The sequence below is a fragment of the Lates calcarifer genome, linkage group LG5 (genome assembly GCF_001640805.2).
Source record: "Lates calcarifer isolate ASB-BC8 linkage group LG5, TLL_Latcal_v3, whole genome shotgun sequence".
In the NCBI taxonomy this organism is placed as follows: Eukaryota; Metazoa; Chordata; class Actinopteri; family Centropomidae; genus Lates; species Lates calcarifer.
The window spans coordinates 24482523-24500229 of record NC_066837.1 but is presented as its reverse complement, the minus strand read 5'-3'; the positions used below and the strand labels follow the sequence as shown (position 1 = coordinate 24500229).

Below are 17707 nucleotides of genomic sequence, written 5' to 3'. Positions count from 1 at the left end.
AAAGTATATCAAGATTGTCATGCTGTGATAATGGTGGAGCTTCAATGGATGCATAGTCCAGCAAAAACAGAAACGATGCATGGTATGAATGTCTTTGTTTGAGGTCCACTGCTGCAAACACAACCTGTGCAGCTGGCTGCATTGATTTGGCTGATTATGTCCAACCAGCAGAGACAGATCAGAGACAGACCTGGTGTAAGTTCTCAGTTAAGTTACCACAAGAGAGTACTAATTCAACTGTTTCTTTTTCATGCCACAGAAATCCTAGAAATCTCCATACCTATGGAAAGGAAAACACTGTGGTAAATGCAGATGAGGAGATACTGTATCTACATACTCATAGGAACACATTTGTTTCATTAGTACCCACTTCATTAAAACTGATTGACTTAACACCTGGCTTTACAGTAGATAGGTCCAGGGATATCAAGTTTGATGTTTCATCCAGTTGGTTTTGTTTGAAATGAAGAGAATTGTTCAAGGCTTCAGTCATCATTACATTAACAATACAAGATGTTAGAGTACACCCTCTGAACAGCGCTTCTTCTCCAGGTCAGGCCTGATGCCACAGTGAGCTGGCCAGGGCTAGTTGATTAGCATGCTAATAGAAATAGTAGAAGAAAAGAAGTGATAGAACTTGAGGCAAAGAAATGGTGGTGCTTTCCACTGCTGGAGATAGATCTTGGTGAGTAAATGAATGATGATAAAATCACAATGTTTCTTCTAGCTTGGTAAGTAAAAAGCTGTTAATGCTAACATTGGCTAGGTAGCAATAGCAAAACTTACAAATAGCGCATTTAAATAAGAGCTTTTGTTACATTATTAGATGTGTTGTGATGTCTGTAACTTTTTGAACTTTAGTGTGTTACTCACTCAGCGTCATCAGCAGTGGGTGTGTTATAGCTTTGAAACAGCGGCTGCATGAAGAGCCCCAGTGTTCCCACCACACACACCAGGATGAAGATCCACAAGAACAGACGGTCTATCACCATGGCCACATATTTCCAGTCTTCTATGATCTAGAATCAAACCAATAAGATTTACAGATTACAGTTAAAATCAGAGAATATCATGACTATATAGTATGTGTGTGTTGAGGCAGATCATCAGGGAGGCACCATTGTTTGTCTTGTCTACCTAAAAGAGCATGTATTTGGGAAAGGTTTCTAAAATTATGCATGTAAGAAAAAATGTTTTTTTAACCACTGCCATAGCTGTGAAGCTTCTAGGACACCAAATGCGAATCGGGTTATATTTTTAACTACACTGCAACCCGTTGATACTGAGAGGAAGAGAGGCAGCTGGATGAAAAACCTGCCATAAGCAATTACAGCTGCAAAACTTGTTTGTAATATTTATTAAGTGTGGGAGTTTTGCGGATGTTCACAAGCCCAGGGCCACAGATCTGGGTTAGGGTTCGTGCTGTGTTCAGTCCATTTGTGTTTATATGTGTGTTCAGGGTTTTCTGAGGATATCTGATGTTTTCAGTTACAGAGATGATTGACAGGTTGGAATAATGTCAGGAATAATGTCACAGCGGGACAAAAGAAAATACTGAAGGATTTAAGAAATGAAATGTTCCATGTTTCATCTTGCCCTGATAACCTCTTCATTCCTTGTGCAAATCTTCTCATCCCTCCCTGTTGCATCTTTGTCATCATCCATCTCCATAATCTGCTTTTGTGTGTCTTCTCTTCCCTCATTCCATTCAATAACATTTTCTCTCTTTCCTATTTTATTTAGCTCCTTGACACTATTTGCCTGCACTCATCACACATTGTTTTCTACCAGTTTTTATTTTCTCACCCCTTCATCATCGTCTTCTGTCTTCATATGTTCAGCGATGTATCTCACTCCATCCACTGCTTCCTCCAGATCTGCATCCCACTGAACAGCCAAAGGCCTCCGGAAGTCCGAAAATCCACCACCCCCATCTGGGATATCGCCCACCTTCCAGCAAAACTTGTGGGCCAAGTCCTCATTCACATAGAAGGAGTCAGTGTCTGTTCGTATCCCACCAAGCCTGATGTTGGAGTACTGCCTCTTGTCTGTGTAGCTCTGGGAACTGTTTTTCCCGACAGTACTCTGGTTGGCATACTTCCGGCGGAGTTTATCTCGGACGTTGGAAGAGCCCGGGCGCCTCATGAGGAGGAAGGTGGGCAGTTGGACTAAGAAGAGGCGTTTGACCCAGTCAGGCATGTGGTGGGTGGACGGGGAGCGGTGGTGCACATTGAGGACGCAGACAGTGCTTACAATGGAGAAAGTGACCAGAACCATTGTGAACATCAGGTATTTACCTAAGAGAGAGTGACAGGTAGAGAAAGAAAAGATGAGGTGAACAAATACATATTTTTAAATAGTCCTCAATCACACTGCTCTCAGTTTTCAGGTCATTTGTCAACCAGTATTCAAACAGTGGCTGAGTCTCAAATAATAGTTGGCAGCATGTCCAACATGGACAAATAAAGACCAGCTTTTAAAGGGGCCATTTGTATGTTTTCTTTGCCACCAAACATGATTTCTTGCCAGGAACCAGGTGGTGGTGATGCTCCCTTGCCAAGAGCTTAAGCCAATGTTGAAATTACAATACAAAAGGTTAGAATACGCCCTCTGCCCTCAGCACTTCTTCTTCAGGTCAAGTTATTCCAAAAGTTTCACAGCTCAAATTTTCTCAACTCTACACACAGCTGCACACAAACAAACATAAATATAACTAACCGATGAGTGGCACTGCAAGAGATGTGGGTGGCACTATCTTTGATATCAGCAGCAGGAACACAGTGAGGGCCAGCAGCACTGAGATACACAGCGTCATCTTCTCCCCACAGTCAGACGGCAGGTAGAAAACCAGGATGGCCAGTGACGTGATCAGAACACACGGAATGATCAGGTTAATGGTATAAAAAAGCGGCTTCCTCTTGATCACAAAATCGTAGGTGATATCCAGGTAGGTGATGTCATTGGGGTCTTCGTTTTTGCGTGCTGGGAGTGACACGATGTCCCACTCTCCACTGGGTGTGAAGTCATCGCGACTGGCAAAGTCGCTGGTAAGGATTAGGTCCACCTCTGTATGGTCATAGGTCCAGGAGCGGAACTTGAGTGTGCAGTTCTGCTGGTCAAAGGGGAAGTTCTGCACCTCAATGGCACAGGCTGACTTGTAGATTGCTGGGGGGAGCCAAAAAATGTCCCCTGTGTTGGAGACTACAGCGTTGCAATAGAAGGAAACCTCATAGACACCATCAGCACTGTGAAAGGTTTGGAGAAGATGAAAGATATAGTATACGAGTATATTGAGATAAATGAGAGCATCAATACTACTTGTCTTGCTGCTAAATATGTAGCTCTAGTCAAAAGATGCCAGCTTAGCTTAAACATGTTAGTGAGCTTTAGAGCTGATGGCAGGTGGATTTGGCACCTCTAGACAGAGCCAGGCTAGCTGTTTCCCTCTGCTTCCAGTCTTTCTGCTATGCTAAGCTAAGCTAAGCAACCATTTCCTGGGTCCAGCTACATATTTAATACACAGACATGAGAGTAGCATCAATCTTCTCATCTAACTCTTAGTAAGAAAGTAATTAAACATATCTCCCAAAATGTCCTATTCCTCTTTTAATTAAGATATACCACTAGCTCTGAATACCCTTTTACCCCTTTACTATAGTGATTTAAAAAAAACAAACAAACCCAAGTACTCCCTCATGATTAGCTGAAGTGATAATAAAGTCCAGATTATTCACTAATCCCCTTCACCTCAGCAAATACAGGTTTGGAAAAATTAAAATGAGAGTGCATTACATTTTAGTTATCCAACCCCCATAGAAAAACATGATTATTTTAGTTGTAGAATTTCCTCTTGTAAGGCCTGGATGGTAGTGTTGGAAAACCTTGTAATGCTGTAGAATGATATACTGTAATTCCATTAATACAAAGCCACCTGACACACACATACCCACAGGCTGTAAATGTAGTTGTATTTTTTCATTGCACTGACTGGTCTTGTCTATGTGGGATGATGCATGTACTTACTTGTTGTAGAGCACTATGTCAGGAAGCCAGATGTGTTTGGATGGTATTCGTAGTTTCTTGATGCCTTCATACTTTTCTGGGTCCCATCTCAGCCTGTAGTCATTCCATTCCTGTGGAGAGAGGGTTCATAAACTTCATTACTGACAAACACACTTATACAGACTGTATACTGAACACTGTATGTGCACTCAGCAGTGACAAAATTACACTGTACCTGAAACAGCCATAAGTTGGTCGTCATTATCTGCTCTCTCTCATTCTGCAAGAAAACATCAGTCAGCTTGCCATGCATTCTGCATAATTTCCATAATATTTTACTTAACAGTATGAATTGTTGTGTTATTATAATGTTGTTGTGGTGGTTTAGCAAAGTCAAACCCAAGTAACAAAACACATCTTTAGGGGGAGGATACAAGAGGATACATATCAGTTTTGGGCAAAATTACATACCTTCCAACACCGTCATAAATGTCACAAAGTTAGACTTAATAAAGAGCTGAATTACTGTTTTGTGCAGGAAGTTTTTGTGTCCACCCTGAGTGGATATGTTGCAGTGTTTTGAATTATTTCAGATGTTATGCTGTATATGTCTAATTAAATACCTCACGAGACATCTAAGTAAAGTTGTCTTTGTGCCAGCAGAGGAGTGGGGATGGTGTCAGTCAAGCACAGAGCAGAGTAATGTATATCTTAGAGACATGTAACACTAATACGATTATAATTATTACAGTTACGGGGGGGGGGGGGGGCTACTGTCATAGAGGAGGAATACTTTTCACATGTTGTGTCTCTTTAGCAGGCTAGCCCTCAAGGCTAATGTTAAGCTAGCTGTTGATAGTTAGTAGATACCTTCAAAATGTAGGCTCACTGTTTCCTAAACCACAGTATGACCTATTTCTAGTGTGTTAAATACAGAGAATGAGACATGTGTAATGGCTTTGGAGTTGCTGGAAAGCCAGACAGAGTTTGGCATAATGGAAAGTACTCTCATAAAATAATGTGACTAAATATATACAAAAATCTGTACCATGAAATTAAACAGCAAATCCTGTTTAGAAGCCCACTTCGTGAGGTAAAGACTTGGTGACTAAAATGTAACAGGATGCTTAACAGTTCCTTTGATACTTGTTTACATCTTGCTTGCAGGCACACCGGTATGGCACAGCCTTGGAAAACCCTTTACTGTAATGAATTAAAGTGTGTTAGTTCAAAGTATTCATGGCACACACTGAGTAACAGGCTTCAGTCAATATTCCAAAAACATGGATAATCCAGACATGGATTACTTAAAAAAACAAAAAAAACATCCATGAATTATCTGCCCATCCATTTTCTAAATTACTTGTCCTGAGACTGAGGGGAAGCTGCAGTCTATCCTAACATGCATTTGGGCAAGAGGTGGTGTACAGGTCGCCTGTCTATCACAGGGCTAACTCAAAGAGACAGGCAAATAGATTCAGACTCATTCATACCTACAGGCAATAGAAAGTCACCAGTTCCTCTAATCTGCATGTCTTTGTATTCTGGCAGTCTGATGCATTACTATAAAGTTTTTTTTATTAAAACACATAATAGTGTAATATTTATTTAGAGGTTTTAAAATATTTATGTAGCTGCTACTGTGGTGAAGCAGTTCGAAAGTTACCACACAACAATTAGAAAAGTTTAAGTAGAGCAATCACACTCTTTAGTTAGAGATGTTTTTTTAAACTTTGACAGAGAAAGAGATGATATCACTGACTGAATAGATTTTATGTAAATGTTAGTGAGAGTTAGTATCAGCTGTAGGAAAGGCCCGCTGAGTAGTGCAATGCTTGGATTTACATGATGTCACCCTCCTCTATGAGCTAATAAATTTGCTAACAGTGTAAATTAACCCTAACAGGTACAACAAAACTTGGTGTGGGCGAAGGAGCTGTCAGTCACGTATATCTGTCACGCTGTGTTAGTAGCATTAATGATGACCAAGACACCAAATTAACAGGTGTAAAATGTTACATCAGTTAATGTTAAAAGTTTGTTATGAGTTTGCACAGAAGTATGATGCAATTTTTACACAGGTGTGAAATGGGCAACCTGCATGTAAATAATGACCCAGCATACTAAAAGACTTTCAAAAGTAGACTGCACAAGAATCGCTAGAGGCTTTAAAAGATGTGAATCCAAGTTGTCGGGTCCAGGTGACAAAACCAAACAAAACGAAAAAGGTCCCTGGGTGACCTCGGTTTGTGCATTCTGCTCCTGCTGCAGAGATGTTAAAGCTGGATCCACCTCATATACAGATATTATATCTGCTAACAAACCGTTCAGTCATAACTTTTTGTAATCATCAAATCAAATGGTCATCAAATGGTGGCTATAACATTTATTAGTGATGACTACTGGTGTTCAAGCCCTTAGGCTTTTTATCTGCATGTGTAAATGTGTGTATTTGTTACTTACTACACTGATGAGCTGAGACAGAGACACCTGTATGGAGATGGTGACCTGCTGACTCTTATTGACAGCTGGTCTGATCAGTTTATTGTAGCGCTCTGGACCCAACAGGTAGTTCACCAGCCGCTCCTCAGCATTCTCTGCCCTGCTGCCTACAGGAAAAACACACAACGTGCAAAAACATAATATTTTCAAAGTGTACATAGTGGGAGGCCTTAAAACCCTAGCATGCATGTATACTCAAAAACATTCAAATACAGCTATGTGTACCTTTGCTGCTGTGTTTGAAAAGAACACAGTCACTCAACCAAACATAAATGTCATAAGTAAGTAAATGCCATGTGTTTGTCTAGTAGCAAACCACAATCTCTGGTAGAAGGGGTTGCATGTTTGTCTTTCAGTAGAACACCAAAAACAAAAATGTCACCACATCCTGTGCATGTGCTGCAGTTCCAAGCTTGATATTCTCTCCATCACAGTATGTTTTCATTCCAGTGTCATCATGAATGATGAACAATAAACAAGTTGGCTGTAAATGAAGTAAATTTACCAAAAGGCATTAAGGCTGAATCACGTGTTCTCTGCAGTCTCACGCTTTACTGCAGGGTTTTAGAGCAAAAGAACAAACAAAAATCCAGTCATGCATCCATCCCTGTGAGGGGATCCCTGAAGCTTTGTGTTTCCTCAGCCCTAAATTATTGGTTATGTAAAAGTGATCGTATGAATAAGTCAGAAGCAAAATGCTTTTGACCCACTCTCTTGGCTTCCGCAGCCATTATGTCTACATTGTCAAACAAACTGACAACAGCGCAGAGAGCGTTTAATATCTGGACTGCTTCACCCCCACTGTGCCATATGAATTGTCTGTTTTTGTAAGATTATATGTGGGGAAGGCTGAGTGAGCATGGATGTTCTTTTCTCAGCAACATCCTGCTGCTTCAAGTCTTCATGTCACAGTGAACGCCAATGTTTTCAGCTCTTTGAAAAGGGAGAGAGCAAAGGGAATCTATTAACACTACATGAAAACTCTTCAGTCTGCAGATTACTTTAACTTCAGATGATACATGACTTGCAATCAAGTAAGAACCTAAAGAATCTATTTGTGAAAGAGAAAGATGTTGGTTAAATTAAGGGTTCATCTAATAGTTAGATAGAATCTTAATCACATCAGCTTTCATCTGAAGAGGCCCCAGTGGAGTAGTATGGGATGTTTTATGATCATGGGTGGTAATGCTTTAGATTACATTGTACACGTACACAAACAAATGTTAAAACCACTGACAGGTGACGTGAATAGCATTGGTTATCTGGTTACAATGGCACCTGTCAAGAGGTGGGATTAATTAGACAGCAGGTGAGCCATCAGTTCTTTAAGTTGATGTGTTGGAAGCAGGAAAAATGAGCAAGAATAAGGATCTGAGTGACTTTTACAAAAGCCACATTGGCTAGATGGTGAGCTGAGTGGGCCATCAAAATGGCGTGAGGTGTTCCCTGTATGCAGCAATCAATACCTAGCAAAGGAGGTCCAAGGAAGGACAACTGGTGAACCAGCAACAGGGTCATGGACAGCCAAGGCCCACTGATATGCATGGGCAGTGAAGGTGGACATGTGTGGTCCAATCCCTCAGAAGAGCTACTGTAGCACAAATTGCTGAAAACATTGATGCTGGCTGTCAGAACACACAGTGTATCACAGCTCGATGCATGTGGGGTTGCATAGCCACAGACTAGTCAGAGGGCCCATACTGACCTCTGACTGCCGAAAGCACTGACGAATTGGGAATGTGAGCATCAGAAATTGACCATGGAGCAACGGAAGAAGGTGGCCTGGTCTAATGAATCACATTTTCTTTTACATCATGTGGGCAGCCAGATGTATGTGCATTGTTTACGTGGGACTGAGATGGCACAAGGATGCACTATAGGAAGAAGATTTAATCCTGTAAGTTGTGAGACCTGGAAAGGATCTGCCACTAACATCTTGGTGCTTGGTACCACAGGACACCTTCAGAGGTCTTGTGGAGTCCATGCAAGTGGTTTTAATGTTGTTGCTGATCAGTTTATATGTAGTATATAAAGGGTATAAATAAAAGACTTACCAAGTATCTAGTATACTGGGACAAATACTGTATGTAAGTAAAAGGGAGCAAGACGAGAAGTGAATGAGAAGGAGGTGGGAACAACTTTGTGAGATGAATTTATAAATACACTGCACTGTGAGTATTTTTTATTTCTGAGGGGTTTTTTAAAGTAATTGCAGGGCAGTTAATAAAAACTAATGCTGTTACTGGGTAACATGGCAGAAAAATGGTGCGAAAGTGTTTTAAATTATGATTTACTTAGAAAGACATTTACTTTGGAAGATTACATTGTTAAAGGAATAGTGCAAAATCTTGGAAAGACTAATATTCCCTTTATTGGCCTGAGTTAGATGAGAAGACTGGTATCACTCTCTGGTTATCTTAGCTCAGCATAAAAACTAGAAAGACTTTTTTTTTTTTCTTAGCTAGGACAAGTAACTTCCTGCAGTTTCTGCTGGTTGTAGAGAACTTTACCAAGGTTTACTAGACAACATACAGTTATTTTAATTAATTACTTAAAATTAATTCCAGCTGAGGGTTTAGCTGGTACATTTAAGAAAAGTACACCATAATCAGGACAAAGCAATGTGGGAATCCCAAGTCCCAAGTCCCATTTTAACAAGTAAAGCAGTCCCATGTTGATTCCTTTTACACACAAATACAGTGTAGTTTCAGTACTACCCTGTATGTGAGAAATAAATAAAATGATGCTGTAATTAGCAGGCTGTGCTCTTGTGTGTTTTTAATTTCTGTTTTACAGCTGTCAGCTGTCACTGAGGAGTGGTGCCAAACATCATAGCACAGTGCCTGATGGTGCCTGGTCAGTATTCAGGTCTTCGGGAAAGACACACTCACACTCACAACAACATGGTTGAAGACACAGAGAAGTGCTATGTGCATTCTTGGTGTATTACATCATTTAAATAATTTAGACCTGGACTTCACGGTATCTTTGCCTTGATGGATGCTGAGGAATAATGCTTGACTGTGTTTCCTGTCATACCTGATCTTTGTCAGTGTCCAGCTGTTTTAATCGAGCAGACATGAGCAGCGATGGCTCTGATTTAGTTTTTCGCCTTGTTAATTTTGGTTTTTTAAAACCCAACAAGCTGAAGTTAAGGCCTGGCCTACAAGCTTAAGCAGTTTTGTGGGTAAAGGATGGAAAACTCAGCAATCCATGAAAGACAAGGTCAGGTTAATAAAAAGGAAGATCCTCTTTTAGGACAGTGGTGGAGACATTCAAGTGTTCAGCCTGAAAGACAGTAGACAGTTCTTTCTTGGCAGTAGATATAATATAGCCCTCTGTGAATTATTCAGAGAGCCCATCTGCTTTTTCTTACTAGTATTTTAAGAATACCTAAGACCACACACAGTTTTTAAAACCCAGTCTCTGAGGTAAAAGTTGTTTTGAGAAGCGTTGTGGCTGCTTTTGATTCAAAACCTCAGAGACACAACAAAAACAGCAGATTCCCTCTTTTTGGGGAAACACGGTGGTCCTCTGAGTTTGTTTGGCTTTTTTAGTTGTAAGGGCTCACATCTATGATCCAACACTTCCATGCAGGTAACACAGTTCATACATGATATAAACGTTATGCTGTTATGTTGTTTACAGAAACAATATGATAGAAAAACATAAGTACAAAACATAACATAACACATAAGTGACAGTCACTAGTTGCTACAATTTCACACCCTCAGTGTTTCTGGAGCTTTGGAGGTTAAAGTACACATGATGGATTATTTAAGGCTGATTTTCATATGCTTTTAAGAATTGTCTATTTCTGGCAATTTGGGTATATTTCTTTCTTTTTTAAAACCATGTGTGTTCCTGGCATGTGGAGAAGCCTTTGAAATACCATTCAGACTGTAACAGGGGGATAAAACTGCGTAATCAATAATTAGGATTATGATATGATAGCTTCAGTTTTTCTTTCATGTATCCCTCCGCCTGCCAAAGAATGAGTACAGATGAATACTACAAGTACTGAAATATTTTGATACATACAGTGGACCCCACCTTTTCTTCCACTGCAACTAACATAAGATAGAGTGGTGTTGTGTCATAAGTAAACAATTAATGACATTTAATGCAGCAGCAATTTCAAGCCCATAAGACCAGGTCCTTCAGCCTGTCTGCTTGAAGCAAGGAAGGATTTGGAATATAGCTCAGTCAATATCAAATTCTCTGATGCCACCTTTAATGTGAGCTGTGTATAATTATCTCCAGGACACTGCGTTCAGTCATCTCTCCTCTGCAGTTCACTGAGACCTAACTAACTTCATTTCACCAGTTTATTGTGCTTATCATACTGACTTTACCAGGCCACCATTACTAGGTATGAGAGAGAGAGAGAGAGAGAGAGAGAGAGAGAGAGAGAGAGAGAGAGAACCATTTCCATCTTTCCATCTTCATTTTTCATGTTGGTGAAAAAAAAACTTTGATTACACCAGTGTTGTGTTTGTTTGTTTGTTTGTTTTGTTTTGTTTTTTGACAAACTCATACTTTCCAGATGTAAAGACAATTAAACAACTCACTTGTGAGAGAGAGAATGAAGAGCAGGAGGAGAGCGTTGGGTGTCATCTCCTTTCTTCTTCCGCGAACACAAAACCTGAAACTTTTTTCAGGTTCTCCTCCAGAGGAGAAGAAACGTTCTGTGTTTGTATCCCGTCGTGCTACAGTAACAAATCCTTATTTCGTCCCACTTGTGTTGTCCGCTGGACGCCGCGCGCGCACACACACACACACATACAAACAAACACACACACACACACACCTGCTCCGGCTGTTGCAGCGCAAAAGATTCACGCGGAAACTTTGTCTAATACATTAAAGAGGTTATTTGTAAGAAATGTTTATTTACCAGAGACAACATGATGGTCGCTTTTGTTCCTACTATTACAAGAGCTGCGCTGCCCGGTGACATTTAAACCGCTCTCGATCCAAATCCAACAGTCAAATGAGCGCAAGGTGGTTGCTGTCTGCGTTCAAACAAAATCCGCGTTCAGCAACTTCTTCTTCTTCGGCGATTTAAGCCACCAGCTCTCACCTGCGCTAAGTTCGCTCCCTTCTGACGAGACGCAGACAAGTTCTAGTGCATTAAGAAATGAGCGCAGATCAAAGTGCAGGGCAAACCGCTGGGACGCATGATGTCTGTAACTACTGCCAGTTAAAGTCCGCAAAGAAGCCAGGAACAATTTTCCATCAAACTCATGGAGCTCGGAGGAGAAGCCACAGAGGGAAGCAGGAGGAGGAGAAGGGGTGTTGTGGAGGGGAGGGGTGTGTGTGTGTGTGTGTGTGTGTCTGCTTGAGCTCCTTGAGTGGAAAAGATTCACGTCACGGCTTGGACCGATGTTCAGCTGCCAGTCCGATGCACTTTCATAGCACTAACTGTCACCAACCCAAACATGAACAATACAGAGATGGAAACATTAGAGGTCACAGCACGTGGTGACTTTAAGTTGATTGTTTAGGCACAGGTTTACTCAAGTGAGCTGAGTGTGAAGATACGCGTTATGATCACTGGAATGGGCTTTGAAACAGCGTATCTGTGAGCACAAGGTGTCATAATGTGAGAGGGGAAGGAGAGAGAGGTGGGGGGGTGGAGGGTCTCTCCACTGCTCTGTGGAAAAAGCTCACCAGAAATGAAATAAAAAAGAAGAGCAGAATTCAGTGTGTAATAAAAAACCTGATGTTACAGAAAATCAGAAAAAGAGAGAACGCCATGTTTCTGTTCAGCCAGTGATGTCAGATTTCTACTGAGGAGAATATATATATATGATCTAATAATTTACTGAATGGAGAAGTGTATTGTTCTATTGTCTTGTATTATGGACTGGATGGTTGTGGGTGTTTGATTGCAGTGTGTATGCTGCTGTGCCCCTCATACTACAAACTGATACTGTACCTTGTTTTATTTTATTACCTTTGCTTTTAATTCACATAATCACATGAAGTTGTTGTGGTAATTTCTTCTATGGACACTAGGAAGAGTAGCTGTTGCACAGGTGACGGCTAATGGGGATCCACATAATCCCACAAACAGATAAACAGTTCTGGTTGATCCCCCATGACAGCATCATGCCCCGTCAATGTGTAACCGAGCAAAGCACTCCACACAGGCACTGCTCCACACTACAACACTCTGCACTGTGACCTGTGTGTGGGCTGTAAGAATCTTTAAATATCTTCTCCAGACATGTTATATGATGTACACTTTTTGAATTTACACCAGCTCTGTTCTCCCCATTAAAAAATCCGGAAACCATGAAAATGGAGTATTAGTAAAGTAAGTTATAGAAACAAAATGTCTCCTACTTGAATAGTCAATTCTCAAGTCAATTCTCAAGCTCAAGTTTCCACATCATGCCATGTATAAGTTGCTCTGTGGACCATTTCTGGACTCAAAATTAGTTCTAAATTGTTCCTGCTCATATGTACATCTAAAACATCTTAAACTGAGATTAAATGTGAGCACATAGAAACTCTCAGCAGATGAACATGAAAACAGCCATTTAGTGCGAATTTCTGCTCATACAGTCTGCACAGCAAAGGTTAAACATCACAGTGAAGTAACAAGCCAAACACACTTTTGATCAGCGGGGCTTTAAAATCATCACAGATTTATTAATTTCTACACCATCAGCAGGCTATATCAAATATCTGAAGAACAATTATTAATGTTAATCTTCTTTCATTTGAGAGAGTAACACATTACTCATTATTATTGACATTACACCTCATACAGGATCTGTTAGACTGCTTTAACAAACACATTCCTCTATATACTGGAGCAAGTGTCTGCAGTTCATCTTGAAATCCTGTTATGCACCTCAGAGCCCCTATACTAGATACCCACTGCATATGGGCTTGCTTTTATATTTGTGTTCATGATGTGAGCTCCCACCAAGAGTATTTTTAACAGTTGTTCTTGGTGAACATGGCTACGATTCGCCTTCGCAGTAAGAGGAGAGTCATGTCGCAGGCCTCTCTGCTGCAGAAGTCACGGTGAAAACAGAGAAAGGCTCGGGTGTGAAAGCAATGAAGAGGAGAAGACATGAACAGACTGCACCTCTTTTAGACATTTCTGCTTGTCACTCATGAATAATCCATCGTAGATTCAGCAGCATAACCATGGATTCCTCCTGGCCAGGAGGGATGAACAGGTTCTTTAATATATAGCCTATTCTTTTCCTTTTGAGATACAATAAAACATACAGATGGAAAAATTTCCTTTTAAAAAACAAAAAAAATCTAACAAATGTTACCTGATAATCTAAATCAGATGAGTTTCTCAATTTTTTTTCAGATATACACACAAGATAATCTCCTAAAAGAGAAATAATGATGTCAAAACAAAAACAGATACGAGATTTACCCCTGTGCCATTACTGATGGGTTTAGCATGTTCATAAATCCCTCACAGTCCAGGCCATATAACTAACACATTACTCCCTTACACGACCCAGTGGAGATTTCAATCTGCCCTAATGGAAGTGTGTGTCTGCTTCAGTCAAGTTAACTGGCACAAGGGCGCCACAGCTTAAGGCAATTCACAACACCCTCCCTCTCTTCCTTTACTACTCCATCACTGCCTCTGTCTTGTACAGGCAGGTTCAGGCTGCTAAATAAAAGTGCCAAGATCGTACGTGCCATATTTATATATTTATAGTCGGGAAAAACTACTGTGTTCAGTGGGAGCAATATATCAACATATTACACAGAGGAGGGGTTACACTGTTAGAGCTGTGCACTCGTTGGGTTTTAATCTTTATTTATCCAGATAAGGTCTGCTGAGTGTGCGCTGGAAAGATTGCTGAGCCTGTAGAAAACAACCTCCCCTCCCATTCTTAGACACACACACACACACATAGTCTCACCTGGGTGAGTGTGTTAATGTTAGCCAGTCAACTGCTCCAGTGGAGGTTTGTTATTTTCTCAGAAAAATGGAAAGTCTAACTGGACTAGAAGTTCCTGTTGCAGATTGAGTCCTTACATTGGTTTGTTTCTTCAAACACAATTTGTTTCCACTTGGTATAGATGACCCTTGATATATGCAAATACTTTATATAAACCCAGAGGTGAGGTGTGATTTTCCTCAAAAAGATGGGGTTTCAGGTTGTAACAAACATAGTGTGCAGAGGCACAGCAGCCTGCAGCCTGGAGACATGAAAGAAGACATGCTAGTTGAAGGAAATAAGTTACAACAATTTGTCTCATTTGGTGTGCACTTAGCATAGAACATGTGTTTTATATGATTCAAAATAGTGAAAATAATGATGAAAATGAACAAAAGGTCAGAATTAAAGCAACAGAAGCAGAGATATCTTAACTTTTAGTCCTTAATATGGGTCAAGCTCCAATAATTCTGATCCTACATTTCTCATAATGCAACTTCACAGCATCTTTTCATCAGACCCTCACGCTCAGTCTGATAGACCCCTTTCAAACTCCACAACACAACATGCTTTTTGTTATAAATTTGTAGTCTCCAAGCTCAGATGAATTAGAGGTTACTTTCTCAAAGTCCTCCTTCACAGTTTGAGTAGTACTCTTCCTGAGCATAAAGCTGGCCTTAATTTTTTACAGAAAGGATGAGCTTGAATTAATATGTGTAGGGAATGGGCAACAGGGCAGCAGATAAATCTATCTATCCAACCCAATTAGATGTAGCTGTGGGTGGATCCGATGCATGGACCAGTCATGGAGGGGAACCTGTGGTAGGGTTAGGATAGCAAAAGAGCAGATTAGCAAGGAGATTGGGAGCAACTGAGTAGAGAGAGTAAAGGAAGAGTCATGAGAAATGTTTAAAGTGCAAACCAATAGCATTATATGAGCTTTTAATTACAGTTTTTAAAAAATCAAAGCCCAAGATCCTGAAAAGAAGTCACTGTGGATTCAGAAGTAGTAATGTAATGGTTGTGTAAAGAGCAGACTGTTCCAGGGTAAAGAGTCACTCCATCCTCTTGAAAGTACATCAGAGGTAGTTGGCTGACATCCAACACAATATGTACACCTCAGCCTGAGGGCTGGAGGGAAAAGGCAGGTTTGATTGTCATTGCTATAGTAATGGCAGGAGGTGTGGGATGTGGTGATAGGGTGAAATGAATTAGTATATAGAGGAAGAAGCAGATGGTGTCTGTAGTCTGAGGCCTGGGGAAATCCACCACTCTCTTCCACATACCTGAGAAGTGCATTCATACAGACCAGCAACAAAAAATCAGACCCAAGGGTATCAGTTCACTAGACCCTGTATCTTATGTTGTTTGTCAACACAAAACTTGTTAATCTGGGCATTGTTTTATAGTGGCTTCAGGGTTCTGTTGCAAATTGGTGAGCGTGAGGCAGAAATCAGTAGTGTCCTGCCAAACCTCTACTTTCAAACCTCTGGTTTTATCGTGTACAGTATCTTTTTGTATTTTTAGTCATTCACATCCCAGGTAATAGAATTAATTAGAAAAAAATAGGGACTCAAAGGCAAGTATTATATAAACCCATTAGCATTTACTTTGAGCAACATGTATAGCAGGACACAGTCATAACATTTGTCCAGACAAATGCGTATGCAGAGGGTAACAGGTGTAAAATGCCTCAGCGATCAAAGCCCCAGAGCTTTTGCCCTGCAGTTAGTCCACCTCCTGTGCTCTTACATCATCACATTAACTCAGGTTTTTATTGACTGCATGTACTTTGAAATGTAGCTTTTTATGCAACATATGTACACAGTATGATTATTTTTGCAAAAATGCTTGATAGTTTTCTTACAATACCTTAACACTTGTACATATAAAAGGATGTAAATCCTATATACAATATGTTGATCAACCTGTATCTATTATAAATATAGTATATAATATGTTATATACACCCTGTAGATTTAATCCTGCACCACTTTCCATCACTCAGTCACTGAACCCTTTGTTATGGTATAAAGGCAGATTTCATATCTGATTGGCAGGGTCATGTTGAAAGCTGTTATAAAATGCCTGCTCAAGAGGTCACTTCAGGTAGCAGTGGAGTAGGTGTCTATGAAGGACAGGCAACAAAATGTAAATTTGCATCAGATGAGACTTATAGTCATTCATTATTCTTTAAGATTAATCAGTTTTTCTTTCTGGCACAGTTTTCTCTGTGAAGCTGATTACATTTGCTGGTGTGCTAGAAGTGTTCACCCAGTTTAGGTGGATTAGCAGAATCTCAGTGTAAACAACACCTACCACCTCACTGATCCATCTTTAAAGCAGCTTGGACCTGTTTCAAACAGTTCTTTCGAAATCATTTCAAACATCAGCCAATGGCTGATTTTGACTTGTCGCTCCATGTCTGTATGTGATGGCTGGTGTAAAGGCTGGTACACATACACACAAGAATTTGTCTAGAACATGAACTTGTTCTTGTGTGGCACACTACAGGAGGAATTTCATCCAAACTTCACCACAGATGAGGGGAAAAAATGACTAACATGAATTTATATTTTCTCTTCTATTACCTGTTGTAGGCTAGAAATATAGTGTATTTATAATATATTTCATTACAGCCAACTTGACTGTGAAAAAGTTAAAATGGTATAGAAATGGCAGGATATTATGTTGCCGTTTATACTATATCATGTTTACCACTAGATGGCAGTAACGACCTAATGACTGAAACAAAAACAGGGGATCCTATAATATTGCAACCATAGACCACATCCCCACAGATTGAAACCAAATCATTGATTTTAACTGACACCATGATATAATAATAAAATAATAATAATAATAATAATAATAATAATAATTATTATTATTATTATTATTATTATTATTATTGTCTCCTTGTAGACTCCAGATGAGTTTGCCTCACTGACTGGGTACCATTTCAGAAACACCAGATGTTTATGTTCTCTGGATTCCTTGGAGAAGGTAGGTGGTCTCTTTTGACCAGTCAGTTGTTAATGTTATTACAAGGATATCTTCAGTGGATTTTTTTTTTTTTAATTCTCCAGATGATGTATTTTAAAAACGAGGCTGAGGTGAATTTTTCATATACACATGTCCACATGTAGCTAAAGCTGTCCTGTGGCAAACTGAAGCTAGTCAAGATTTTACTACTTTTACTTTACTTTAAAACTTTTTTCAATTATCTTCCATGAACTGTTAATATAAAAGGGAAAAAAAAAGAAAATAAA

The 17707-nt window shown here is 40.0% G+C and overlaps 1 protein-coding gene across 1 annotated transcript; it reads right to left on the bottom strand.

Moving 5' to 3' along the window:
- Positions 1 to 371: 371 nt before the first annotated feature.
- chrnb5a (cholinergic receptor, nicotinic, beta 5a) lies at positions 372 to 11913 on the bottom strand. The gene is made up of 8 exons (XM_018664581.2): positions 11076 to 11913; positions 6466 to 6611; positions 4238 to 4282; positions 4024 to 4133; positions 2719 to 3245; positions 1807 to 2297; positions 874 to 1019; positions 372 to 601 (listed from the first exon to the last, which is right to left on the bottom strand). Exons 1-8 carry the CDS (start codon positions 11119 to 11121, stop codon positions 586 to 588), a joined length of 1527 nt encoding a protein of 508 aa, XP_018520097.1. The 5' UTR covers positions 11122 to 11913; the 3' UTR covers positions 372 to 585.
- Between the last annotated feature and the right edge of the window lie 5794 nt (positions 11914 to 17707).